Below are 26,855 nucleotides of genomic sequence, written 5' to 3' on the forward strand. Positions count from 1 at the left end.
TGAACAACTGTTTAAGTGTGTCAAAGGTTAAACAGAAATAGTGAAGCGCTCACACATAGTGAAGGCCAGCCGGGACCAGCAGCCAGATAGGGAAACATAAACAAGTCAGTAAGCCTTGAGATAGACGGGGAAGAATGTGACGTTATGCTAAATAAGTGTAAACAACTCAGCGACTATCACCTGCTGGCGTCACACAACTTTGTCAAAGAATCCGGGAGAAAGTTATCTTTGGTGAGACTGGCACCAATGTCCTGAGCAAAACAATCATAAAAGAGCAGAAGGGACCATCGATCGGGAGCCGTTTCTCTTCATCCGGAGAGGAGGCGGAAGGCGTCAATGGGAAGAGAAATAGTACAGGGCTGCGAAATATATTCTGTCTGATTTATTCTCAGTACAATTCTTAAACGTAATCTGGTGTGTGAGTCTTCTTTCCTTCTTAGAACTGGAGATTAATGAACACGTAAGGGGAAGTGAAATTGGCTTAATTAATTTTCTAAAGTGGTCCTTTGACATTTAGTAGGTTGTGGAGAATTTCATCTCCAACAAATCTTTGGCATTTCTGTATAAAACTATTATCATTGTTGCGCACCAAATGTGGTATGTACTGTTGTAACCTTTTTGCTAAGTTTGCACAGTATTTTAGCATCACACCCCATCAAACTTTTGGGTTTATATGGAAGCGCTCTGTTGGAGGTTTCCCTGGTTTTAAGATTAGTGTTATCATTGCCAATAGTAATAAGTTTGGAAGAATTCCATTTTGAAATGATTTATTAAACATATTTAATAATGGAGAAACTCAAATGCACCCTTTTCTACATTTCAGTAGGTCGACCATCTGGTCCTGGCACCTTACCACTGTTAGTACTTTGAATTGCATTTGATATTTCGTCAGTGGTTAAATCACAATCCAATTCTCTTTTTTGTTCTGTATTTTAATATTTACACAAAGTAATTATAATATTAGATGAGCAGAAATGTTGACAATTTAACATAGGTATAACAGGCCGGAAGTGGGCCACAACCATGCATTCATTCCATTGGTGGACCTGAAATTAAAGGCGACGCGTTCCTCCTATTGATTGGTTGCTTTACGGGGTTAAAGGTAAACGTTGTACTAAGGCTGACGTCTACTTCCACAGCATGATGGCCGCGTCGATTGCAGTCACACACCGGGCCTCTTTTAGGTTTTCGTTCAAAACACCGGTCAGGACGTTAATTCAAAAGAGATCAAAGCTTTTGGGCAGCAATGTTGTTTTCTTCCTTTCGTTAGCCTGCTTGTTGCATTGTGCTTTGGCCGACGGTAAGACTCTGGTCCTACTGGATAACCTCAACATCAGAGACACCCATTCAATCTTCTTCCGTAGTCTGGCAGGTACAGTAAGCATCAAATATGTCGAATGTCTTTATGTTTTGTTTTCCTTTATTGTATGGAGCGTAAACAACAACGTCTTAGTAGGAATAGATAGCTTTGATGTTGGCTTTATGCTAGGCGGAACTGATGCTAACATTAGCCTCGCATTGTTATGCTCTCTGTCAAACTGTATTCGTTTGCTTTTGAGGTTTAACGAATAGTAACAGTTTTGCAAACATTTCATTTGTGACGTATTGTATTGCCATTAACTGCAGTATATGCTGCTACAGTATGTACCATAAAGTCAAAAACGTCATGTAGCTTTGAAAAGCACCACGGTTATAGACTTGCGGCAAGACTCACTGCATTTAGACTCACTGTGTTGGGTTTGTTTTTGGGAACATCAACATGTAATTGTAGTCAGCTATAGTTTATTTAAGATCAAGTCTGTTAACAATTACAATCGCAGTCCTGTAATTGAAAAACACGTGACGATTGATGTTAATGTTACTAGTCATTTCTCACCAGTGTTTGCAGTTATAAAGTATCTCCCTTATGACACTACAATCTTCTCAAGAGGCAAAACTATAACAATGAATCTTGGATATACTTCAAATTAGGCAGTTACAGCTTGTATTTCAGGAAATATTGTCCACTGAAAATGACAACACACAGCCATTATAGTCTAAATAGCTGGCAACACAAGTGAGTAACAAGGTAACCGAGTCTTCCCAATAGTCAAGCATGTTGGTAGCATCATGATCATGGGCTATACAAGTTCCGGCTGCGGTTCATTGAGGAAAGCATAAATTCCAACAATCTATACTGTTATGACTACTCTTGTGTAATGTGCAAGTTGAATTTCTATACTATTGTCTCTTGAGAAAATATACTGCACAACAAATGGCTGCTGAAATATGAGTGGTGTGCTTTTTTTTTGTTTTTTTTAGCTCCAGTATGTACAACAACATAGTAAATTTTATATGGTTGGTAATCTACATTTAATTTTCAGATCGTGGCTTTGACCTTACATTCAAGACAGCTGATGACCCCTCACTGTCACTCATCAAATATGGCCAGTTCCCGTACAACCATCTGATCATCTTCTCACCATCAGTTGAGGGTACATTTAATGGTCATTCTAATTAAATTGTGATGTTAACTGTTCAAACAATGTTGAAACAACAAACTATATGTGGTGATTTGCAGACTTTGGAGGCAATATAAACGTGGAGACAATTACATCCTTCATTGATGGTGGAGGAAATGTCCTGGTTGCTGCCAGTTCTGAAATTGGTCAGTTCACTTCACCGACTTGCTTTGATATAATAGAAAAGACCATTAATTAATTACTATATTTCTTAGGTGACCCTCTGAGGGAGCTGGGCAGTGAGTGCGGCATTGAGTTTGATGAGGAAAAGACTGCCGTCATCGACCATCACAACTATGATGTGTCTGATCCTGGAGAAGTAAGCAGCTCAGAGCTGTAAAGTCTGCACCAATCCAGTCATACTGTCCTTTTACATCATTATTGATTCACAAGTGGTCATTTTTGTTTCCAGCACACCCTGATTGTTGCTGACCCAGAGAACATGCTGAAAGCTCCCACCATTGTCGGCAAACCCACCAATAAACCAGTTTTGTTTAAAGGCGTTGCGTAAGTAATATTGGATTTTTTTTTTTTTTTTGTAGGAAGAGACACAATTGCATGTCAAATTCATTTTGTACTCATAAAATTTCTTCAGGGTTGGCAGGTCTGTTATTTAAATAATTATCTCCAAATGCCCATAGCAAGTAATACCGTAATCGCTCGTTTATCGCGGTTAATTGGTTCCAGACACGACTGCGATAAGTGAATTTCCATGAAGTAAGATTCAATATTAATAAACTAAATATTTTCAAAGTCAAACCTGTTTGACTTTCTAAATATGATTTTTACCATTATTAGAGCCCTCTGGACATGATATAACACCCCCACAGTTACCTTTACACTCATATTACTTCAAATAGTAGATATAATCAGAGAAAATAAGCCATTTAAGTCATAGATAAGACTTGTGCTCGTGTGTGTTTCAATAAATGTGTTCCGGACGTGTGGACAGGGATATTGGGGATTTAGAGTTGAGTTTTAGCGGGAGTATGGACGCAACTTTAGCACGTGTTAATATTATGGTGAAGATGACTTATGTTTTTATTGTACCATCCATCCATTTTCTATACCGCTTCTTCCTCATCATGCTGGATGGCATGCTGGAGCCTATCCCAGCTTCGGGCACAAGGGTACACCCTGGACTGGTCGCCAGCCAATCGCAGGGCACACATAGACAAACAAACATTCACACTCACATTCATACCTATGGACAATTTAGAGTCTCCAATTAAACCTCACCTGAATGTTTTTGGAATGTGGGAGGAAGCCGGAGCCAACGTGCTAACCACTAGACCACCGTGTGGCCCTTTTATTGTACCTGTTGAGATAAATAAATATAAAATAATGAAAGTCTGGTGTGTGTGTCACTAGTGACACGTAGTGGCCAGTGTAGAGACTACAGTTAATCAGTGTCTTGTATTTGTAGTTCGTTTACAGCATTTTTAAACTTGAAAATACTTAATTTACACCAAGACTACATAACATGTGCTTAAATATCCATTGTTTGTTTTATTAATAATCGGTCTACCATGAAATAGTGATCATTTATTAAGTTTTGAAAATCCGTGATAGACTGAGGGAGCGATGTTCGAACCGTGATGGAGCGAGGGATGACTATATGTAATATAATTGATTGCGCTTCCAGCATGGTGGCTGACCCTGACAACCCTCTGGTCCTGGACATCCTTACTGGCTCATCAACGGCCTACTCCTTTTTTCCTGACAGACCCATTTCTCAGGTAAGTACACTTATCTGCAGTATAATGGCATTCATGCTATTTGTGATGTCCAGAGTGGTTAGTTTTTGTCATGGAGTCAATAAACTGCAATGAATAAAAGATGGATCCTTTTTTTTTTTTTAAAGTACCCCCATGCTGTAGGCAAAAATACTCTGCTGATTGCCGGCATTCAGGCCAGGAACAATGCCAGAGTGGTTTTCAGCGGCTCCCTGGACTTCTTTAGTGATGCCTTCTTCAACTCTGCAGTGCAGAAAGCAGCACCTGGATCTGAAAGGTCAGTTCTGGCTCACCTTATTTTTTTTTGTGGTAGTACAGCTTGACATTGTAGTCATAGCACATTGGTCACATAATTGAAATTTAAAAAAGACTAACAACTGGTTCAGCTCCTACTATTTTAATGAAGATGACTATAACCAAAGTGAAACTTTATGCTACCAGTAAATTTATGGCAGGTTTTATGGTACTGTAATCTGGTTGTTGTATTTAGCAAAAGTAATACACTCTAATGGATGGCTGAACATTGTCACTATAGGTCATGTCATATTCACATATTGTTGTCTGTCTAATCTACACAGATCACTAAATCTGCCATTGATCAGTTGCAGTGAAAGACGCATGAAAACATACCTTTTTAAAGTACACACACCATGTGATTCACTTGATTTTATACAACTCCTGGCAAAAATTAGGGAATCACCAGTCTCGGAGGATGTTCATTCAGTTGTTTAATTTTGTAGAAAAAAAGCAGATCACAGACATGACACAAAACTAAAGTCATTTCAAATGGCAACTTTGAAATCAAGAAAAATCAAGAAAAAAAGATGTGGTAGTCAGTAACAGTTACTTTTTAGACCAATCAGAGGGAAAAAAATATGGAATCACTCAATTCTGAGGAAAAAATTATGGAATCATGAAAAAAACAACAACAAAAGAATACTTCAACACACCACTAGTACTTTGTTGCACCACCTCTGGCTTTTATAACAGCTCGCAGTCTCAGAGGCATGGACTTAATGAGTGACCAACAGTACTCTTCATCAATCTGGCTCCAACTTTCTCTGATTGCTTTTGCCAGATCAGCTTTGCAGGTTGGCGCCTTGTCATGGACCATTTTCTTCAACTTCCACCACAGATTTTCAATTGGATTGAGATCCGGACTATTTGCAGGCCTTGACATTGACCTTATGTGTCTTTCTTCAAGGAATGTTTTCACAGTTTTTGCTCTATGGCAAGATGCATTATCATCCTGAAAAATGATTTCATCATCCCCAAACGCCCTTTCAATTGATGAGATAAGAAAAGTGTCCAAAATTTCAACGTAAACTTGTGCATTTATTGAAGATGTAATGACAGCCATCTCCCCAGTGCCTTTACCTGACATGCAGCCCCATATCATCAATGACTGTGGAAATTTGCATGTTTTCTTCAGGCAGTCGTCTTCATAAATCTCATTGGAACGGCACCAAACAAAAGTTCCAGCATCATCACCTTGCCCAATGCAGATTCGCGATTCATCACTGAATATGACTTTCATCCAGTCATCCACAGTCCACGATTGCTTTTCCTTAGCCCATTGTAACCTTGTTTTTTTCTGTTTAGGTGTTAATGATGGCTTTCGTTTAGCTTTCCTGTATGTAAATCCCATTTCCTTTAGGCGGTTTCTTACAGTTCGGTCACAGACGTTGACTCCAGTTTCCTCCCATTTGTTCCTCATTTGTTTTGCTGTGCATTTTCTGTTTTCAAGACATATTGCTTTAAGTTTTCTGTCTTGACGCTTTGATGTCTTCCTTGATCTACCAGTATGCTTGCCTTTAACAACCTTCCCATGTTGTTTGTACTTGGTCCAGATTTTAGACACAGCTGACTGTGAACAACCAACATCTTTTGCAACATTGCGTGATGATTTAGCTTCTTTAAGAAGTTTGATAATCCTCTCCTTTGTTTCAATTGACATCTCTTGTGTTGGAGCCATGATTCATGTCAGCCTACTTGGTGCAACAGCTCTCCAAGGTGTGATCACTCCTGTTTAACTGCAGACTAACCAGCAGATCTAATCTGATGCAGGTGTTAGTTTTGGGAATGGAAATTTACAGGGTGATTCCATAATTTTTTTTCCTCAGAATTGAGTGATTCTGTAATTTTTTCCCTCTGATTGGTCTAAAAAAGTAACTGTTACTGACTACCACATCTTTTTTTTCTTGATTTCTTTTAGTGTTTCTTAAAGCCAGAAAGTTGCCATTTGAAATGACTTTAGTTTTGTGTCATGTCTGTGATCTGCTTTTTTTCTACAAATTTAAACAACTGAACATCCTCCGAGACTGGTGATTCCATAATTTTTGCCAGGGGTTGTATTTATGAGCCTTTAACCGCCACTTGTCACACGATTATATGAACCTAATCATACTGCGCAGCCTCCAACTGTAAATATCAAGTATTGAGTCCAACTGAGTGCATTTTCTTTGCTCTTCAAGACACGAGCAGACCGGCAACATGGAGCTGGCTGAGGCTCTCTCCCGCTGGGTGTTCAAAGAGGCTGGTGTCCTCAGGGTGGGTGCTGTTACCCATCATCCCGTGGGTGAGACCATCCCTCCTGCAGCTTACACCATCACCGATCTTGTGGTGAGTAAATTGACTAGCTGTAAAGTCCTGAACACATTTGAACTGAGTTAATTAGAAATATACTGGCCATGCAGGAGTACAGCATTGTCATTGAGATGCTTTCTGAGGGCCGCTGGGTTCCTTTCGATGGTGACGACATTCAGCTGGAGTTTGTGCGGATTGACCCCTTCGTCAGGACTTATCTCAAGAGAAACGGTATTGTTAATTAAATGAGTGTATTGTAGCCTAAATTTTACATGCGTCATTATTAGGATTTGAAATTGAATGCACTTTGTTGTTTTGCATTGCTGCAAGGTGGGAAATACAGTGTCCAGTTTAAGCTGCCAGATGTGTACGGAGTCTTCCAGTTCAAGGTGGACTACAATAGACTGGGTTACACACACCTCTACTCCTCCACTCAGGTCAGTCAATCAGGCAAACATACACATACACATACATACAGTGGTGTGAAAAAGTGTTTGCCCCCTTCCTGACTTATTTTGTGCACACTTAAATGTTTAAGATCATCAAAAATTTTAATATTATGCCTCCTCTTAAAATATAACTGAGATTGAGATCTATCGGTCTGGAAAAGGTTATAAAGCCATTTTTAAAGCTTTGGGACTCCGGCAAACCACACAGTGAGAACCATTATCCACAAATGGTGAAAACATGGAACAGTGGTGAACCTTCCCAGAGGGGCTGGCAAACCAAAATTACCCCAAGAGCGCAGCGACAACTCATCCAAGATGTCACAAAAGTCCCCACAACATACAAAGAACTGCGGGGCCATACGTACCTCAGCTAAGGTCAGTGTTCACGACTCCACCATAAGATGCCACTGGACAAAAACGGCCTGCATGGCAGAGTTCCAAGACCAAAACCACTGCTGAACAAAAAGAACATTAAGGCTTGTCTCAATTTTGATGATCCCCAAAACCTTTGGGAATATAATGTGGTCTGGCGAGAAAAGTAACACCGCATTTCAGAAAAAGAACGTCATACCAACAGTAAAATATGGTGGTGGTAGTGTGATGGTCTGGGGCTATATTGCTGCTTCAGGAAGACTTGCTGTGATAAATGGAACAATGAATTCTGCTGTCTACCAAAAATCCTGAGGGAGCAATGTCTGGCCATCTGTTTGTGGCCTCAAGCTGAAACCAACTTGGGTTCTGCAGCAGGACAATGATCCAAAACACACCAGCAAGTCCACCTCTGAATGGCTGAAGAAAAACAAAATGAAGACTTTGGAGTGGCCTAGTCAAAGTTCTGACCTGAATCTTGAGATGCTGTGGCATGACGTTAAAAAGGCAGTTCATGCTGGAAAACGCTCCGATGTGGCTGCGATTCTGCAAAGATGAGTGGGCCAAAATTCCTCCACAGCGTTGTCGGAGACTCATTGCAAGTTATCACAAACACTTGATTGCAGTTGTTGCTGCTAAGGGTGGCCCAACCACATAAGTTTTCCTACTTGGTTGTTGGTTGTTGGCATGTCTCATTCTGATTTTTGCGTTCAAGCTGCAAGTGTGATTAAAAAAAAATAATAATTTTTTAAAATAAGAAAAGTCACTCAGAGGACACCGCATGCCTTATTTGATTGTATCTTGCCTGTCTATTTGCAGTGTTTGTAGGCTGTATAGTGTTCCAAACTCTTGATTCACTACCATTGTTTGTTTACCACAGGTGTCAGTGCGCCCTCTGCAGCACACCCAGTATGAACGCTTCATCCCTTCGGCGTTCCCGTACTATGCCAGCGTCTTCTCCATGATGTCGGGACTCTTTGTCTTCAGCATTGTCTTCTTGCACATGAAAGAGAAGGAGAAGTCTGACTAGATCTGTGGGAGAACAGAAAAACAAATATGATGGAACTTTTGAAAGCAACTTGAAATTGAATGGGGGGGGGCAGTGCAGTTTCCTTTGGGGGCTTGGTATCATGGCACTCAAGTGAGTCTTGACACAAAAATAGTGTGCTGATGTTTTCCTTTTCACTTTATTTGAAAACAATCAGGTCATTGTTTTGTACTTGGTTGGTAAGCCATTTTATAAAATTATGTGACACAAAATATCATCCACCCGTATCAGTTGACCCGTATTTCACCATTATGGTGGTAGCCATGCACTGAATAAAATTGACATCTGCTAATTAGCCTGTAATCTTTTTTTTTAATTATCTTAATAAAAGATTGACATACCAACTGTCAAGTGACATCTGACCAGTAGGGTTTTTTTGTTATATCTGAATGTGACCCATTGAGTTTCTCTGTCACAAATAGTGCCAAGAATAGTGATGCCTTATGAATAATTGACCAAAGGACATGCCCATTGTAGGCACCCGACATTCCAACTTCGCCACAGGTGGCCGATTTTCGTATTATGTTTTGACAAGGTTTTTAAGTAATATTTAGACTATTGCACGTGACAGATTTGACAAGATTTTTAAAAGTAATTGTAGACCATTACACGTCTAAGTAGTGTTATAATTTCGACAAAACATTTTGAAGGCCAAGTCTCGTAGTGACGTATTTCCTGTGACGTATATATTGACTTGAGAGCCGTACCGCATGAAAAGTTGGCAGTAGTTGGCAACCTGTGACAAATGCTTTTAAGGCGAAAAACACACTTCACCTAATTGCAAATAAGTGCTTTGAGCTTAAAGTTTCATTAACGGAAACCTGGTAAAAAAAAAACAAAAAAAAAAACGTTGCGGCTACCAATGGCCGCTAGCTGTGTTGTCTAATGCTGTAAATAACGCAGTATTAGTGTACAGTACTATTGTATGGGTTCACAAAAGTGAATGTAATCATCTGTGAAACTTAGCGTCAGTGTCTATTTGTACATTATCGGTGTTAATGTTGCAAATGTGTGCTAGCTAGCTACCTAAGCTAAGGCGTCATTAGCTTTAGCCAAACTAGCACGGCTCGGGTCAGCTGACAAGTCTTGACTGTAAACAGCAGAGATGGATCAACTCGAAGTCAAGGACCGCATTTTGGAAAACATCTCTTTATCCGTCAAGAAGGTATTTTTACTCTGTTTTCACAATAACGTTGTCACTTTTTTGAAGTCGTTCCGTGGTTTTCAATCGTTGTCCGACAAAGAAGGCAAACTAACACCACTCTTGTGTGTTGTCGTCTGAGAAGGGCTTTAGCCCAGCCACATCCATTTTGCTAACGATTACACTTACTCACTGTAATTAGATACCCATCAGACTTGATATTATGCTCTATGTTCGAGTCTGTTCACTTGTATGGCAACAATGTTTCCTGTTCACATAAACGGCAGCAATGCTTATGACATCAAGCCTCAATATTGTCCCACTGCGGCATATGTGCTAAACACAAATGTCGCATGTATTCATCATGCTTTTTCTAGAAACATCTGCTACTAACTTGAAAAAGCCTAGGACATTTTTATACATTTCTGTTGTGGAATCCTCACAACACGTTGACAACATTGTTATCCAGTTCCTTCATGTTTGTAGTAGTTCCTAAACTGGGCTACATACATTAGGTACACCTTCACAATGAAACAAGCTGTATCAACTGATAAGTTTCATTGACAGCTAAGTGTAAGTGTATGTTCCATTACCCAGTCACATAAAGCAACCCTCGGGTTTTCAAAGTCTGGCCCAGTAAGCCTCCCCTCACAGAGTAAAATATGGTTGGGGCCTCCCCTATACTTGAAAAAAAAGATTTTTCTGGAGCATATTTTGTGGTGTTTTCTGCTCCCTCAAGGCTTTAGTGACGCTCTCACTGTAGCAACTAAAAATGAGTTAACTTTTAAATATAGCTGAGGTTAGCTTAACATTTCCCAACAAGGGTTTTTCTTTATTTTTATTAACCTGCTCAGCTTTCCTGAAGTCTCCGCCTCACTTTGAAAACTCCAGTGTTATATTTTGAGTGTTTTTAAAAATGCACATCACTCAGTTGTTATTTAACCGACCAATGTTGTAATCAAGCTTGAGTGCATGTGCCCTATTTATAACTGTTATCGTTATGCAGTTTAATCACTGCGAAAGTACACATGAAATGGTGCGTCCTCATGTAAATGTGCTGCATGAATTCATTACTTGTGTCATATGAGTGATAAGCAAAGCATATTTTTACGAATCCAGTCCATGAAGGTTTAAAACTTGTGTGGTCCTCAAAGAAACACACTCCACCTTATTGAATCACTGTACAAGCCTGCATAAAAAAGCTTCTGACCTTGGACATCTAATGTAACACAGTTGAATCCAGTAATCACACCTCCACGGTAAAATTGCCACTATTTATCTTTTATTTCTCTGCCAGGCCTTTTCTGCGATCAGTTTAGCATCCACATGTATGTTTGCTTTGCCTTCACTTTGGCCTTCACTAGTGGATTGAGGTCAAATTATCAATTTTCCATCTTTTGTATTATTTTGCTGAACTGGAGGTTTATTGTTCCACAGAAACTTTTGGCAAAAGTGTAAGGCAATCATTTCTAAGACAGATTGTAGCTCATAACACCTCATATTTAAAAAAAAAAAAAAAAAAAAAAAAAAATCAAAATTACCTGGTTTCATGGCTTGTATTCTATTTGTTCCTCTATAATTTGATTTGTTCCTTAGATCTCTGCTTGTCACTACTAAGCATTCCTTGAAATGGCAGCTATCCTTGTTTATAAAAAATCCAATAAAAATAATAAAGACAAGGAGTCTTTAATTCAAAGAACTTAACACGCCTATTTGTGTTAATGTTATCTAATTGCATGAGGTTATGGTCATGAAGTCATGAAGACTTTCTAAGCTATATGTGAATTTCCCAGGTGTAATGCTTCATATCAAAGTTAAAACAGCCATTTTAGAATCTCTGTGGTTTTAAACATGTCATCAGTAAACATGCACAAAAAACCTTTCTACAGTTGCAGAGTTATTTTGCAGCATGTGAAGATGAGACCCCAGCCATCCGAAATCATGACCGTGTTCTACAGAGGCTCTGCGAACACCTTGACCATGCGCTGTTGTATGGGTAAGACAGTTGGCATATTTACTCAAAATGTATCTCCTCCGTAAATGTGTTACAAATTATATGACTTTTGTTTGTACATATGAAGAAGCTGTTGATTGCTTTCTCCATTTCAGGCTTCAGGATATTTCCTCAGGCTACTGGGTTCTAGTCCTTCACTTCACCAGGAGAGAAGCTGTGCGCCAGATAGATGAGCTTCAACACATAGCAACAAACCTCGGACGAAGTGAGTCTTACTTGTTTGGAAAGTAAATGACCATTCACAATTCAATTAGAGTTAGCCTTATTTATTGACATTGCTGCTAGGTCGGGCATGGTTATACCTGGCATTGAGTGAGAGCTCTTTAGAGAGCTACCTGCGGCTTTTCCAAGAGAACCAGGGACTGCTGCAGAAGTATTACTTCAAGTAAGTCCTCTAATGATATAATAGCATGAGAAATGTTTATTTTTGGTACCCTCAGATGCAAGTTACAGTGCATTAAAAAGGTCCCATATTATGCAAAATATATATTTTTTTAATGATACTATAACAGTAATTCCCAAGAGTTCATGTTTATGAGCACCAAACTCTCACTTACTCTACTACTCCACTACTACTCGACTTGCTCCACTTTTGTAAGGAGAGATTTTGAAGTTCTTTGTAAGAAGAAAAGACAAGGAAGGCTTTTCTACATATTGTTTTCACCGCTTCCCGGAGGTCGTTAACTTTCATTCATGCTGCAAGCATTATGTCCTGCCCTCTTCCTGCCCCGAGCATGTAAACTACGCCCCACGTAACACACACACACGCATTAGGTATGTTTGTTGTCAGTGATTTGGCAAAGTTTAGCTACGTGCGTTACAGTAACTATTATTGAATGCATAGCCTATCATAACTAGAAAAGCACCCAGACAGCGTAGACCTCCGACAAGCGCCATAGTTCCCCCCATATTGTGATTCACACCAAAATATTAATCCTGCATTTTTTGGATCAGTCTTTGATATTTTGTAGAACCTGTTGGAAACTTGTCCTGTATTTTTTTTTTCCAAGTGACCATTTTTTGGGAGTTACATGCACAAATGGCGAAAATGGTCCTATCTCGCAATGTTAATCCTTTAAAAAATTTCTGGTTCCAGACGGTGATCCAGATCACCCCTAAAATGTAATCAGTTTTTCCATATCCCATTTCCTGAAAATTTCATCCAAATCCATTCAGAACTTGTCAAGTTATTTTGAACACAAACACAAAGATCAATGCTGGCAAAAACATAATGATGGAGGCAATAACAGCATGACCACACATTGTTGGTTGCTTCTCCGGGACTGCTTTTGTGTATATGCGCATGCACATGCGTCACGGGTATGTACATGTGGGCACGTACGTACCACAACCTTGAGCGACAGGCATGAACGCCAGTCATCTTATTTGGGCCAAACAACAATTTTTATTCAATTTAATTTGTAATTGTGAAAAATGTAGACCTTTTGGTTTTCAATCTGTTCTTTGAAACCACTCATGGTAACATACACTGGCCAGTGGTAATCTTATATTTTTTGGTGTAAAAAAGAATGTAATATGGAGCAAGTTACAAACAGTCCCCTTTAATGTTATGTTGTTATACGTGATATATGGCATCTATTAAGTGCAGAGTTACATTGTGTATGTAAAAAGTGAGTAAAATGCATAATAGCCTATCTTGAGCCACGCACGCTGTCAGAGACGGGTATGAACAAACGCAGCTCATTAGCATTAAACAGCCTGCTCCCAGTAGGACTTACTAAAAGCACTTTTAAACGGCCTAAATTCCAGAATCAAGCATAGATATTGGGAAAATCACTTAGAACACACAATTGTGAGACCTCTGAGATTAATTTAAAATGCACAACAGTTTAAAATGTGACCTTTAAAATGTTGCTCTTGTTATAATTGAAGACACACAGACATTGCAGACAAATCAGCGTTGTCATAAGATCAAAAATGTCTTTGTCGTTCTTTTATTCACAGGAATGCATTGGTGTGCAGTCACGACCACCTCACACTCTTCCTCACACTTGTGGCAGGATTGGAGTTCATTCGATTCGACCTGGAGCTGGTCAGCATCAGTTGCATTGTTTCGTAACACATAGTAACACATCTCTAACCTCACCTGTTTGATGCTGCTGCTCCAGGATGTGCCCTATTTGGACGTGGCCCCTTACATGCCAGACTACTATAAACCACACAACCTGCTGGACTTTGAGGAAAGGCTGCCCAGTTCAGATAGTTTATCCCTGCATTCCTTCACCTCCCTGACCTCCACCAACCTGGAGTGGGATGACAGTGCAATTGCCCCCTCAAGTGAAGGTGAGCTGCGCTGTCCTCTAACTTTATTTGGAACAGTTTTACTTGATGAGCACCTTTGGCCCTTCAGTTTGGCACTCAAGTGTAAGTGTCACTTCTGTACAATTCTTGGTCTTGAAATGACCACTTTACACAACTTGTCATTAAATAGAGGAAAAATGCAGGGGTCTTTGCAGGGGCTTACACTGGAGTGATTTGGAACCAAAGTTTATGATGATGTCAGTTTTAATAGCATGGCTCAGATAAGAGTGCATGATAATTGCAACTGCTGAGCCAGATGAGTTCATCACTGTTTAGTGTTCTTAATGTAGTTTGAGTTTCTACATTTTCCCTTTGATTTTCTTTTGTGGTATACCATAATTTATATTATTTTATCTCATATCACTGCCTCATCACCTCTTTCTAATGTTTAATGTTATTCCTCCTTTTTTAGATTATGATTTTGGTGACATCTTCCCCGTGTTGCAGGCAATGCCAAGTGCAGACTGGGAAGGTGGGACATTAGTTAACGCTCACCTTTGGCATGGTCCTGCTTTCGTTTGTGCTTGATATATGTTGGGTACCTGAAACAGCACTTACTATGTCACGTCATTATCCAAAAAAAAAAAGGCCAACCACAGTAGACAACTTAAGTGGAAGACTTAATGATTAAAGTTAAAGAGCATTAGGAGTGTTTCACAAGTGTAGCTTTGATTTTAATTGCAACAATTCCTTTGTTAAATAATGTACTGTTCACATCTGAAACAACTTTAAATTAAAAATAACTATAGCACTAATAGGGCCACATAGTAGCCTAGTGGTTAGCATGTTGGCTACAAAGTGAGGAGATCTGGGTTCGAACCTCCTTTGGATATGTCTGTATGGCATTTGCATGTTCTGTCCTGTGCGTGTGGGTTTTCTCCGGGTACTCCGGTTTCCTCCCACATTCCAAAAACATGCATGTTAGGTTAATTGGCGGCCAGAAATTGTCCATAGGTATGAATTTGAGTGTGAATGGTTGTTTGTCTATATGTGCCGTGCGATTGGCTGGCAGTCAGTCCAGGGTGTACCCCGCCTCTCGCCCAGAGTCAGAATGAGGATTAAGTGTCACAGATAATGATTGAATGAATGAATACAGCACTAATAGACTAGCATATTATTATTATTATTATTATTATTATTATTATTATCCAGCACATTGTTAAGGTGGCAAGTTTCAGTGTGGGCTGTTTTTTTTTAGGCATGATACTCCATCCTAATGCTCATTTGTCATTTTTTGTTTGGCACAGTGAGACAAGTTTGAACGTCTCTTGTACTCTACTCACCTTGTCCAGTCTGTCTACTTTACCTGTCTTTGTCTTGTACACTTTTTCATGTGTGATATGTGACACTGGCCAAGATTGTGCAATACACTGAAGTGTGAGCGGAGGCAATCATCAACAATAGCTTCCACATCTTTTCCTTATTTTTATATCAACTAATATACAGTACCTTATTTTGCACTCGTTCCCAAATGAGTTACCGCTCAGGGTAAATGAATGCACTCCAGGTGATACTTAAAATGTAGATACAGTATATACTGTGGGGAAAATAAGTATTTGATTCCCTGCTGATTTTATAGATTTCCCCCCTTTGCACGTTACAGTAAAGAAATGTTATGCTATGTTTATTGTTCATATAATATTGATATAATTATCAATAAAGTTTGAAAGAACACCTCTTTATTGTAATCCCAAAAGAGGTCACTTTAAGTTAATATTTTATGTGAAGCACTGCCTTATTGCATTTGATTGGTTGATTTGGTGGTTTATATACATAACATATATTGTTCCAGATGGACAATAAGTTGACCTGTCATCCACTATGGCTACATTCACACTGCAGGGTATGGTGCTCAATTGAGATTTTTTTGTTAAAATCCCATTTTAAATGACATAAGCCTGCGCTCAAACTACAGTATTGATGCTTGAACTAGGCATGTGGCACTGCTGCTTGTGTAACTGCTTGATGTCTTCCTGTTTTGTTTTGTATGTTTTTTCTGTCGATGAACTTCAACAATGATGCAATACCTAACTGTTTATTGGTGTGCAATAGTGATGTAGAAATACACAACGCTTCTGTCATGTGGAGCATGGTAAAATAGAAACATCTCTCTCCACAAACAACTGAATTTTACTTTGTTTTTGTCCCACAGCAAGTCAGTGCCAAAAAGTCTTGTGTATTTCTACGCCTATAAAAGCAAATACAGTGGATCCCTGCATATTCATGGTTCAGCATTGACAACACCGCAAATTTGCATATTTTTGATCCAAAAAGTATTTTTTTTGTGTGTAGATGTTACATTGTGTGTTTCACATGTGTTGTTAATTTTTGGTAGTGAGTGAGGTGATTGATTTGATGACCTCCTGTTGGTTTGTTTTGTGTGAGCATGCATGTGAATGTCAAGCTAATTCATTGCCAATAGACAGCACTTCCTCAAACAAATGTATGTTATGACCAGTAGCACTATAGACGTAGCCCATGCTTGATTACAGTGTCAAAAATAATCATTTTTATGGACGTCTCAATTACTTGCGGGTTTTCACCAATCATGGGTGGTCTGAGAACACAAACCTCGCCAATAGCAGGGATCTACTGTATGTAAGATTTTTTTTGGTCCTAATATAGTGTCTTGGTGTCACGTTCCATGAAAGAAGGAGACCTCACCGACCAGGCCAGCTGCCCAAGGTCCAGTGGCTCCGATCCCTTAACTGTCATCAGCGAAACAGTGGTCTTAACCGCCGGCAATGTCAAGGTGAAGGTTGGCTCTCATCTATCTCCACACAGCCCCACGTCCAGACACAATCCCTTCAATGAGGACTCAGACGCCAACACCTCAGCTGATGTGACACCAGTTCACATCCCGAGCCGTTACATCAACACTACAGGAGATGATACCGAGAGCACCAACAACGAGCTGGAAGTCATTCGGTACAGTACACTCAGTTGTTTGCTCATATTCCATTTATATCCACTTATGTTTGAATCCCTCTTTTTTCCAGGATGGCAAGAAGAAGGAAACCAGGCAAGAAACGACGTGGGAAGAGCTCCACAGATTCCATCAGCAGCATCCACAACTCTTTATCATACGAGCACATAGAAATGGACAATGCCTTCCAGAGCTCAGAGGATGTAGATGCTTTGAACGGCACTGTAATCCACCTTGACTGTGAGACAGAAACAAGGAGGAGCAAGGCCGGAAAAGAGGTGGCGGGGGAGGAACTTGATGATGACGGGGTGGAGGCCCTGCTAAGGCTTCCTGAGATGACAGACACCTCCATGGATTCTGTTGGCCAGCCCCTCCGGGATGTCATGGACAGGCTTAGTGGCGCTCTAGATGGAGAGGAGGTCTGGGACCACCCGAAGTATGAGGAGAATCAAGGAGGTGACCGGGGACCAGAGCCTCCTGCACAGCAGCCCTTTCGAGAAGATTCTGGGGGTGAGCCTCCTGACCCAGCATCCGGAAAGCAGTTCCATCTCACTGTGGCCACAAGCCCAAACCTGCAGTCCTCTTCAGCAACTCAAGAGTTATTCTGCCTTACCCCCAACGGTACAGACTCTGCTCCCACAGGTGGTGGCTACCATGATGCTACAGAGCAAAGCCAGTCACAGACTCTATCAGGTGGCCATGAAGATCAAAAAGAGGCAACAGTGCCAACAGGACAGGAATCCAACATGAAAAAGGGGGGTGAAAAGAGTACAGAAAATTGTAAAATAACTTCTGATGATGCCGAAGTCGAAGAGGAGAAGCTCAGTCCCTCAGAAATTCCTCATCCGGCTGAGTTTAAGTAAGGGATCTTTTTTTTTTTCTGATTGTGAGTGGGTTTCATATATTTACTGTTTGTGTTTTTTAGGGTGGACAATAACCACTTACTACTACTCATGATCCATGTATTCAGAGAGAATGAGGAGCAGCTCTTCAGGGTAATGACCTCATCCTTTTGAACATGTTGTAATGTTTTTTTTGCAATCTTATTAGTAAGTCATCCTCACTTTTTGTATTGCTGGTCGTTTTTATTAGCAGTGTTTATTAACGGCACTTTAATGATTATGTAATGCATTGCCGTTGTATTTGTAGCAGCTATTATGTATGCCATGTATATTGTTTTTTGCCTGTTTAGATGGTGAGGATGAGTACAGGCCATATGGAGGGAGACCTGCAGCCTCTTTACATGCTGCTGACTGACTGTTACATATACCTCCTTAGGAAAGGTCAGTAATAGTCACAATACATCTGTTTTACCCATGGCTGCCAATACTCAAATACTTATAAACTTCCAGGCTTTTTCTGTATAATCACCCCCAATAAAGCTCCCAAAAGCTGTGAATAATACGAAATGTGTGACCACCGTGCTATTCTGGTTGTAAAACAAACATTATGCATATGCTGTTGTGCCTTTGTCTCAGAAGGTCTACACAATTTTCTGGGGTTAAATTTCTCCACAGGTGCTGCAGAGAAGCCGTACACTGTGGAAGATGCTGTTTCATACAATGAGCTTGACTACCTTTCAGTAAGATCTTTGTTCTCTTAGTTAGTTTCATTCCGTTTTTTTAAGCTGACTTTACCCAGTAAAAGCAACTGGTCAAATGAAGATGCAATTCATTTGCATTGTGAAACCCAGTGGCAACACATTTGTAACTTTTGTGCAACCACACAGTCACAGCAGCTGGTCAATTTCAGACTTAAACCGTTAAGTCAAATGGTTATGCATTACTTTTTTTTGTTCAAGTTACCTGTACAGTATACACAGTTTTATGAACTTTACAGGCTGTTAAAGACACCTAGACGTTTCAAAATCAATGAATGAGTTAATGCCATAATGACATCTCATGCAATGTTGTAGGTGGGACTTGATCAACAGACAGTGACGATAGTTTGCACTAATCGAAGAAGGAAGTTCCTGTTGGACACAGCTGATGCCTCTTTGACCTTGTGAGTGTTTTCCTGCAAATGTCTGTCAATTGTCCCCTCATCATTCCTCCAAATGTCTTTTATAATATAGCGTATATATAACACTTGACATTAGTGGCAGAAAGTGGTCGAGTGGTCATCTCCTAACCACCTCATCTCCCACCTCTTTGCTTCCAGATGGCTCTTGTCAGTTCTCAAGTCAGCCATGGTGAAAGGTTGTCGTGAGTCCCCATACCCTTCCATTCTGACTGATGCCACCATGGAAAAACTTGCTCTCACCAAGTTTGTCTCCCAAGAATCTCATTGTGAAGTAAAGACATGCTGTCACCATGGGCCTCTATTTTACTTTTTTTTTTTTAACCCTTAAAGCAGTTGTTAACCAACTGCTTTAAGGAACAACTGCAACTGTTTGACTTGTATGCATGTTCAAGATGAATTAAAACCATGAACCATGAACCATGAACCAGTGTTTCCCTGTACCTGCAGGTTGCTGAAGTTTCCATACATTTATATTCACTGGTCCACTGGGAGGATCCTATGGATGTGATCTTGTCCCCCCAAGGGGACACACCAAATTTTAAATTACCGTCCAGCACAAAGGAAGGGGTGGTGCAGTACAGGGCAGGATCCACATACCTGGGCAAGGAGCTGTGGAAAAGCTGCTACCTCATCCTCAGGTAGGGGCTCATACACAGTGGGGTGAAAAAGTGTTTGCCCCCTTTCTGATTTCTTTTTGGTTTTGCATGTTACACAATTAAATATTTCAGATCATCAAACAAATGTTATTTAATTTCGTCAGTGACAACACAACTGAACACATAATGCAGTTTTTAAATGAAACTTTTTATTATTAAGGGAGAAATTAATACAAACCTAACATGACTGTGTGGAAAAAGTGATTGCCCACTAAACCTAATAACTGGTTGGTCCACCTTTTGGCATCAACAACTGCAATCAAGCATTTGCGATAACTTGCAATGACTCTCTTACAACGCTGTGAAGGAATTTTGGCCAACTCTTTGCAGAATTGTGGTAGCTCAGTCACATTGGAGTGTTTTCCAGCACGAACCGCCTTTTTAAGGTGCCACAGCATCTCAGTAGGATTCAGGTCAGTACTTTGACTAAGCCACTCCAAAGTCTTCATTTTGTTTTTCTTCAGCCATTCAGAGGTGAACTTGCTGGCATGTATTGGATCATTGTCCTGCTGCAGAGCCCAGTTTCAGCTTGAGGTCATGAACAGATGGCCGGACATGCTCTTTCAGGATTTTTTGGTAGACAGCAGAATTCATGGTTCCATTTATCACAGCAAGTCTTCCAGGTCCTGAAGCAGCAAAACAGCCCCAGACCATCATACTACCACCACCATATTTTACTGTTGGTATGATGTTCTTTTTCTGAAATGTGGTGTTACTTTTAAGCCAGATGTAATGGGACACACACACCTTCCAAACCAACTTTTGTCTCGTCAGACCACAGAGTATTTTCCCAAAGGTCCTGGGGTCATCCAGGTGTTTTCTGTCAAAATTTAGACGAGGCTTAATGTTCATTTTGTTCAGCAGTGGTTTTCGTCTTGGAACTTTGCCATGCAGGGTGTTTTTGTCCAGTGGCCTTCTTATGGTGGAGTCATCAACACTGACCTTAACTGAGGCAAGTGAGGCCTGCAGTTCTTTGGATGTTGTTGTGAGTGAGGTCTGTTGTGGCCTCTTGGATAAGTCGTAGCTGCGCTCTTGAGGGTAATTTTGTTTGGCTGGCCAGTCCTAGGAAGGTTCACCACTGTTCCATGTTTTCGCCCAAAGCTTTAGAAATGGCTTTTATAACCTTTTCCGCACTGATAACATCAGATTAGACTAGATTGTACTTGATTTATCCCACAATGGGGAAATCTAAAAGTTACAGCAGCAGAAAGATACAAAAAGCACCATATACCAAATACAGAAAAGATACACAAAATGTACAGAAAAGATAAACAATCTACTCGGAAAAATCTACGGTACTATAAACATAGTAACAATATACAATAATAACAATATCATAGATTACTTTCTTAATTACTTTCTTTCACATTTGTTCCTGAATTTCTTTAGATCTCTGCATGAGGTCTAGATTTTGAGGGTCTTTTGGTCTACTTGACTTTATCAGGCATGCTCATTTAAGTGGTTTCTTGATTGAGAACAGGTGTGGCAGTAATCAGGCCTGGGTGTGGCTGGAGAAATTGAGCTCAGGTGTGATAAACCACCGTTAAGTTATGTTTTAACTTTTCCACACAGGGCCATGCAGGTTTGGACTTTTTTTTCCCTTAATAATAAAAAGTTTCATTAAAAAAAAAACTGCATTTTGTGTTCAGTTGTGTTGTCATTGACAAATACTGTATTTAAATTTGTTTGATGATCTGAAACTTAATTTAAGTGTGACAAACAAAAAGAAAGCTTCTCCTTCCCTGGTTGCTTTGAGTATGCTATTTTATAGGTATACCAGAGGTTCACATTGAACATATAAGATATTGTGGCTTTTTCACTTTTTGTAGCAATGGCATACTGTATCTCTATTCAGAAAGAACTGATGTGACGCCTCTGCTCTCTGTTACAATGGGGTGAGTTTTATGACCTAATGTATATTCTGCATAAACTACTTCACAAGCTAATGTTATGTCCTCTACCAATCTTACATCAGGGGAGAATACTGTGGAGGCTGCCGTCGCTCACACAGCACAGAGCGTCGTCATGCATTTCAAGTCATCCTGACAGAGCGCCCCCCTCTGGAACTCAGTGCCAACAATGAACAGGACATGGCTGACTGGATGCAACTGCTCTGCCAGTCTGTCTCTAAAGGAGTAAAGATCAAACCTAGCTCACATCTTTCAACATGGTGGTCAACACATCAATTAGAATCAATGGATCTAACTGTAATGTTCTCCCCAAAGGTCATTCCTCAAGGTGTGGCTCCCACCCCATGTATACCATGTTGCCTGGTTGTGACGGATAACAAACTGCTGACTTGCCATCAGGACTGCCAGACCAGCTTCTTCCGCTCGCTGGGCAGTGCCAATATCTGTGACATCATGTCCGTCAGTGTGGAGGCCGACATGGAGTACTGTGTCATTGTAGGTGCCTTTTGCTGTTAACTTTGACATCTATGAAGGTGTATGAAATGCTTTCATAGGCAATGCTTCAAACATTTTGCTTTAAAATGTTTCTCCATTAACTGTATACTGAGTTTTACATTTAGGACTTCTACACAATTCCTGCACTGACCCCTTCGACATTCTTTCTCTTTTGAATAGGAGTTTGCAATAGATCGTGATCATTTCCTCCCACCGTGGGTCTTGTACTTCAGTGGATGTGAAGAGCGGGATCGGCTGCTGCAGGTCTTGGACAGCACTTGGAGAAGCATATTCCAGGTAGGAGGAGAGAGTGATGTTATTGACCATTTGTATAATGATTATAAAACCTTGAGGATATCTGTATTACATGTGTTCTGACTGCATTTTGAGTACAACTCAAAGGGTGCCATAAATGGCATGTGATAAGATAAACTCACATGTTAGCATTGATAGCATACTTCCTGGTGGCTATTGTCTCATCAGTCTAATGTTACTGACACGTAGAGACCAGTGTAGAATACTACTCTACTGCCGCTGTTTTTGGTTAAGAAGAGACTCATCATGCACTTCAGTCGCTTTATTAACAAGCAGAGAACCCATGCAGTAAACAGTCACACAGGAGCTGCTGCTCTACACTGCTAACCTGCTGCTAGCACTCAGCTAACAGTCAACTCTACTAGATGACATCACACACATCACTTCCCAGGTCCCACTTCTTAAAGGCACACACAAAAAGTCACAGATACTGTATTACACTTAATATCACATCTTTTGAATGCCTTATGTTTGTATTTTCATTGACTTAGCATTTATTCTCAAATGCTTAATTTAGGCCAGTGATCAGCAACCTTTAGCATTTAAAAGAGCCATTTTGCCCGCTCTTCCAGTAAAAAAAAAAAAAAAAAATGTCTAGAGTTGCAAAACATTACACAGCTTATAATTGTATCCAAATGTAGCCAACTTTAACATAAAAAAGCTCATCAGAGTTACATTTTTGCATATGTGTTTTTGCCTGTGCTGAATTGCCATCAATAACCATTCTGTTGGTCCTGTCCTTGACTATCTTTGCGACGGAGGCATTGTTTCATTTTCTGAATCATTTCTTTATTTTTTTATTTGAAGAATAGATGCGCTGATATTATCTGTGAATGGCTTCCCCCTCCTTACGATCTCATGTGCAGCCCAGTGTTGCCAACTTGCCTACGTATTTTCTCACTAAATCTGGCGACTTTCCAAACTCTCTTGGTGAATTATTTTCCCAAAAGCAACTGGCGACAAATGTAGGGACTGGTATCTGGAGACGTAAAAGTGAAAAAACGTATTGTTGTGCCCCGCCTCACAGCAGTCACAAGTGGGGTGACCCCATCAGCTCCCGCAGCACACTATCCGCCTCTCCCGGAGTCACCACCTCAGCGATTAGCGTTTCACAGGCTCCGAACACATAGCTACATTGTGCTTCTCGTTATATTGCTATGCTCTCGTAAATTCTATAGATTCATTTTACTGTGCAGTAACTTGCTTCTGACTCAACTCCAAACTCGGTCAACTTTCTCTCCAGTGAGACTCACCGCATACACTAACCTACCTCCCCTTCCCTTGCTCATCCAGTCAGCAGTCAGAACGCAGTCTAAATGCATTCACGGACTTGCAGTGAGTCAGATATTTCAAATTCTTTTTGAAAATCCACTTTCCCCTACTTCGGTGTTAAAAAAGATCACAGAGCTCAGCATAGGGAGTCTCAACAAGGAGGGTTAAGAGCCGCATGTGGCTCCTGAGCCGCGGGTTGCCGACCCCTGATTTAGGCCATGAATATGTACAATTTGTTTAAATATGCATTTTTTAAAAGCTAATAGACTATATTCAACCACAAAACAGAGATAATTAATAAATGTATTCATTTTTGAAAAACCGCAATTGAGTGAGGACGTGATGTTTGGACTGTGATGTAGCAAGGGACAACTATATACAGTACCAGTCAACAGTTGAGCACACTATCTCATGGTATTGAATAAGCGCTTGTGCCCAGACGTTTGACTGCTCCTGTATTTGTTGCACCCACGTAATGGCATGTCGATCGGAGAATATTGGAATGAAAATTGTAATTATTATTACATGTAACATCTGCAGTTGTGAAACCTTTCAGCACTGCCCCCTCTGTCCAATTGTTACCTCGATGTCTCTGTCAACAGGTGGCCCTCCCGCAAAGAGAGGTGTCCGAGCCATCAGTACAGAAGCGCTGCAGTGAAGCCCTTGCTTTAATGAAGAGTGCGTGGCAGCGGGCAGACAGTTTGGCTCGAGGCCGAGCGCAGCGTGAGCCTTGGTGCTGACAAACACACATGCACACTATTGTCAGTTATATCACCCTGATGTGTGTTCAGGATATGTGAATGATAGTGTTAACACTGAGAGACTAAAGACGAACAGCAGAGATGACACAGGGCTGTTCCACAGTTGCACTGCTGGAACGTTTGTTGTCTGTAGCAGCACAAATGTCATATCAAGGAAGCTCTGCTGTTGTTTCCTAATGAATGGAGCGAACAGTTGCCTTTTGTGAGTATCCCTCTACAAAAGTAACCTCCAGTCTTGGACAGTGACATGCCACATTATTGTAAATGACACCTTCATAGTGATCTGTTACTAGTGCTTGCTGCACAGAAAAGTGATATTCGAGCACTCAAGACAATTCCAGTCTTCTTGGGCATATTACACTCTTGTTGACCAATATTACCCTTGTTTAGTCACTAATTGCTGCAGACACCTCTGTATGCTTCCCACTTGCACTGTTACATGATGTTTCCTCTCTTGTGCATCTTGCTTTTTACCACGATAGCAGCACGTTCTCCTTTAGCTGTCACTTGTAAATGCTTCCATTCAGCCTGCACATTGTTTTACAGCGGTACAAATGACATGTACTCTTGTATTTGTACTGTAGCGTCCGCTACCATCATATGTTGTGTGTGCATGTGCCTTACGGCTGCTGTCATTGTGAGGCTCAATGTAGACGTTAAGCTTCCTTTGCAGTGACAACGTTGCCTTTGTGTGATAGCCTTGGCTAACTACAATGTTGAAATGAAGCACTGTTTTTCCTTTCCTTTTCAGTAGTTGCCTTACACTGCACAATTGATGGAAACCTCTAAACAATCATTGAGGTCATCAGAAAAACATTTAATTCTTAACGGGCATAAATCAAAACCAATTCATACATTTTCACTTATATTTGCATACTATACATACTGTTTTGTCAAGTGCTTTAAATAGTTCCAAGTGCCACTTGATAGCCTCTGATGCCCTTTTACGAAGAATACTAATCTCAGGTGAAAACGGTACTTTACCTTCAATATTCACCACTTTTTTTCACCCCGTTTTAAAAAGTCCTGCTCTTTTATTTGTATTTTAATTTACATATTCATTGTATGTGCAATGGAGCATGGAGGTATTTTGTATATAAAGAAGACAATGCAAGGAGTAAAAATGTAAAATACTGTATTAAAATGTTTAGTCAGTTGGCGCTTACATGGAATTAATTGGACTCCAGCTCCAGCATACCCCCGCGACCCTAATGAGGATAAGCGGCATAGAAAATGGATGGATGGAAAATGTATTTTCTATCATATGTATGATATATAGTTGGTTTCTCTTAGTGTCCATGTCAGGTATTCATACTCATTTTGAATAAGTTATTGCAATCCATGTAAGCAAAATGTGTAAAAAAAAAAAAAAAAATTGTATCTCTCCAGCAGGTTTCTCAAAGTGTTAAAGATTGCCTTCAAAGAAGTTAGAACATTAACAAAGTTGAATGGCTTTGAGGTTACGATTTGTTTTCGACTGTGATAAATTCTAAAGATATAAATCATGGTAAACATGATCATCCTCCTTGTATGGGAAGTACAGATGTAAATTGGGCTTACCTTGAAAGTTTTAGTCCAAGTTTAAGGTGTGTGTAATTTGCTAAAATGTCATGTAGATAAAGTCAGTGTTGTATGCGACACATTGCTGGCCAATGATTTGTGACATTCTTTCAATGATCCACTGTATAAAAAAAATTAATAATGCAACTTTAGATTTTTCTTCTCCATGTAAAAATCATACAAGTGATATGTGTATTATGTTTTATTGTGTTGTAAATAGAGCACTAATGACACAGAACATACACTCTCACACAGATGTGCATGTCCAGAGGTTTTTTTATACTGTTTATTGTGCTAATGATTGTGGGATAAATAAACTTGTGAAAGAAAAGGCAATGACAGAATAAAGCGGGGGGGGGGAACAGTTGTGCGGTAATACTCTATTGTAAATCCTCAGGTCAAGTAGAACAAAGAGCACACCGTACACCACCATAACAAACATTGATACAACGGATGTGAAACATTTATTACACTAATGTATGAAGCCCAGGTTTTAAAAAAGTATTGAAAAAATATATAACTTAAAGCAATAAACTATACGTTAGTATATCTCAAGTATGCCAACATCATGTGTCGACCGTAGTGAGTTTAAGCGACATAGAAGATGGATGGTTTCCTGCGGCTGCCGCATATCGTTAACAATATGACTCCAAATTCACATTGATGTTCCATATTATTTTCATCTTTCAACAAAATGCTTTTCTTTCGTTTGCTGCATTTTGTGCTGATGCGGTCTCTCTATGGCTCCAAACTACACTTTTTGTCACGCAGT

At 40.1% G+C, this 26,855-nt stretch overlaps 2 protein-coding genes across 6 annotated transcripts; both read left to right on the forward strand.

Moving 5' to 3' along the window:
• Positions 1-1,104: 1,104 nt before the first annotated feature.
• Positions 1,105-9,044, forward strand: ddost (dolichyl-diphosphooligosaccharide--protein glycosyltransferase subunit (non-catalytic)). Its single transcript, XM_054783629.1, has 11 exons — positions 1,105-1,372; positions 2,364-2,474; positions 2,561-2,647; positions 2,717-2,820; positions 2,914-3,008; positions 4,147-4,240; positions 4,366-4,514; positions 6,712-6,859; positions 6,934-7,054; positions 7,154-7,260; positions 8,522-9,044. The coding sequence occupies exons 1-11, from the start codon at positions 1,141-1,143 to the stop codon at positions 8,669-8,671; spliced, it is 1,398 nt and encodes a 465-aa protein (XP_054639604.1). The 5' UTR covers positions 1,105-1,140; the 3' UTR covers positions 8,672-9,044.
• Positions 9,045-9,364: 320 nt separating this feature from the next.
• plekhm2 (pleckstrin homology domain containing, family M (with RUN domain) member 2) lies at positions 9,365-25,030 on the forward strand. Of its 5 annotated transcripts, none has more exons than XM_054783583.1 (20): positions 9,365-9,854; positions 11,720-11,826; positions 11,940-12,049; positions 12,130-12,229; positions 13,810-13,897; positions 13,974-14,148; positions 14,579-14,638; positions 16,818-17,094; positions 17,166-17,951; positions 18,018-18,087; positions 18,285-18,375; positions 18,610-18,674; positions 19,008-19,096; positions 19,253-19,385; positions 19,562-19,752; positions 21,600-21,665; positions 21,746-21,905; positions 21,996-22,175; positions 22,356-22,472; positions 24,365-25,030. In XM_054783583.1, exons 1-20 carry the CDS (start codon positions 9,795-9,797, stop codon positions 24,500-24,502), a joined length of 3,063 nt encoding a protein of 1,020 aa, XP_054639558.1. In that variant the 5' UTR covers positions 9,365-9,794; the 3' UTR covers positions 24,503-25,030. The 5 variants fall into 5 exon arrangements, with proteins under 5 accessions (XP_054639558.1, XP_054639568.1, XP_054639576.1 ...); XM_054783593.1 differs by having other exon boundaries at positions 16,821-17,094; XM_054783601.1 differs by lacking the exon at positions 14,579-14,638.
• The last annotated feature ends 1,825 nt before the right edge of the window (positions 25,031-26,855 follow it).

Source organism: Dunckerocampus dactyliophorus, chromosome 1 (genome assembly GCF_027744805.1).
Source record: "Dunckerocampus dactyliophorus isolate RoL2022-P2 chromosome 1, RoL_Ddac_1.1, whole genome shotgun sequence".
NCBI classification, from domain to species: Eukaryota; Metazoa; Chordata; class Actinopteri; order Syngnathiformes; family Syngnathidae; genus Dunckerocampus; species Dunckerocampus dactyliophorus.

Excerpts from the sequence above, each read along its gene's own strand:
- ddost (XM_054783629.1), top strand. The coding sequence starts at position 1,141 with ATGATGGCCGCGTCGATTGCAGTCACACACCGGGCCTCTTTTAGGTTT. Across the intron at positions 4,515-6,711 it reads GCAGCACCTGGATCTGAAAG|ACACGAGCAGACCGGCAACA; the intron begins GTCAGTTCTGGC and ends TTGCTCTTCAAG. Across the intron at positions 7,261-8,521 it reads ACCTCTACTCCTCCACTCAG|GTGTCAGTGCGCCCTCTGCA; the intron begins GTCAGTCAATCA and ends TGTTTACCACAG.
- plekhm2 (XM_054783583.1), top strand. The coding sequence starts at position 9,795 with ATGGATCAACTCGAAGTCAAGGACCGCATTTTGGAAAACATCTCTTTA. Across the intron at positions 19,753-21,599 it reads AGCTGCTACCTCATCCTCAG|CAATGGCATACTGTATCTCT; the intron begins GTAGGGGCTCAT and ends CACTTTTTGTAG. Across the intron at positions 22,473-24,364 it reads CTTGGAGAAGCATATTCCAG|GTGGCCCTCCCGCAAAGAGA; the intron begins GTAGGAGGAGAG and ends CTCTGTCAACAG.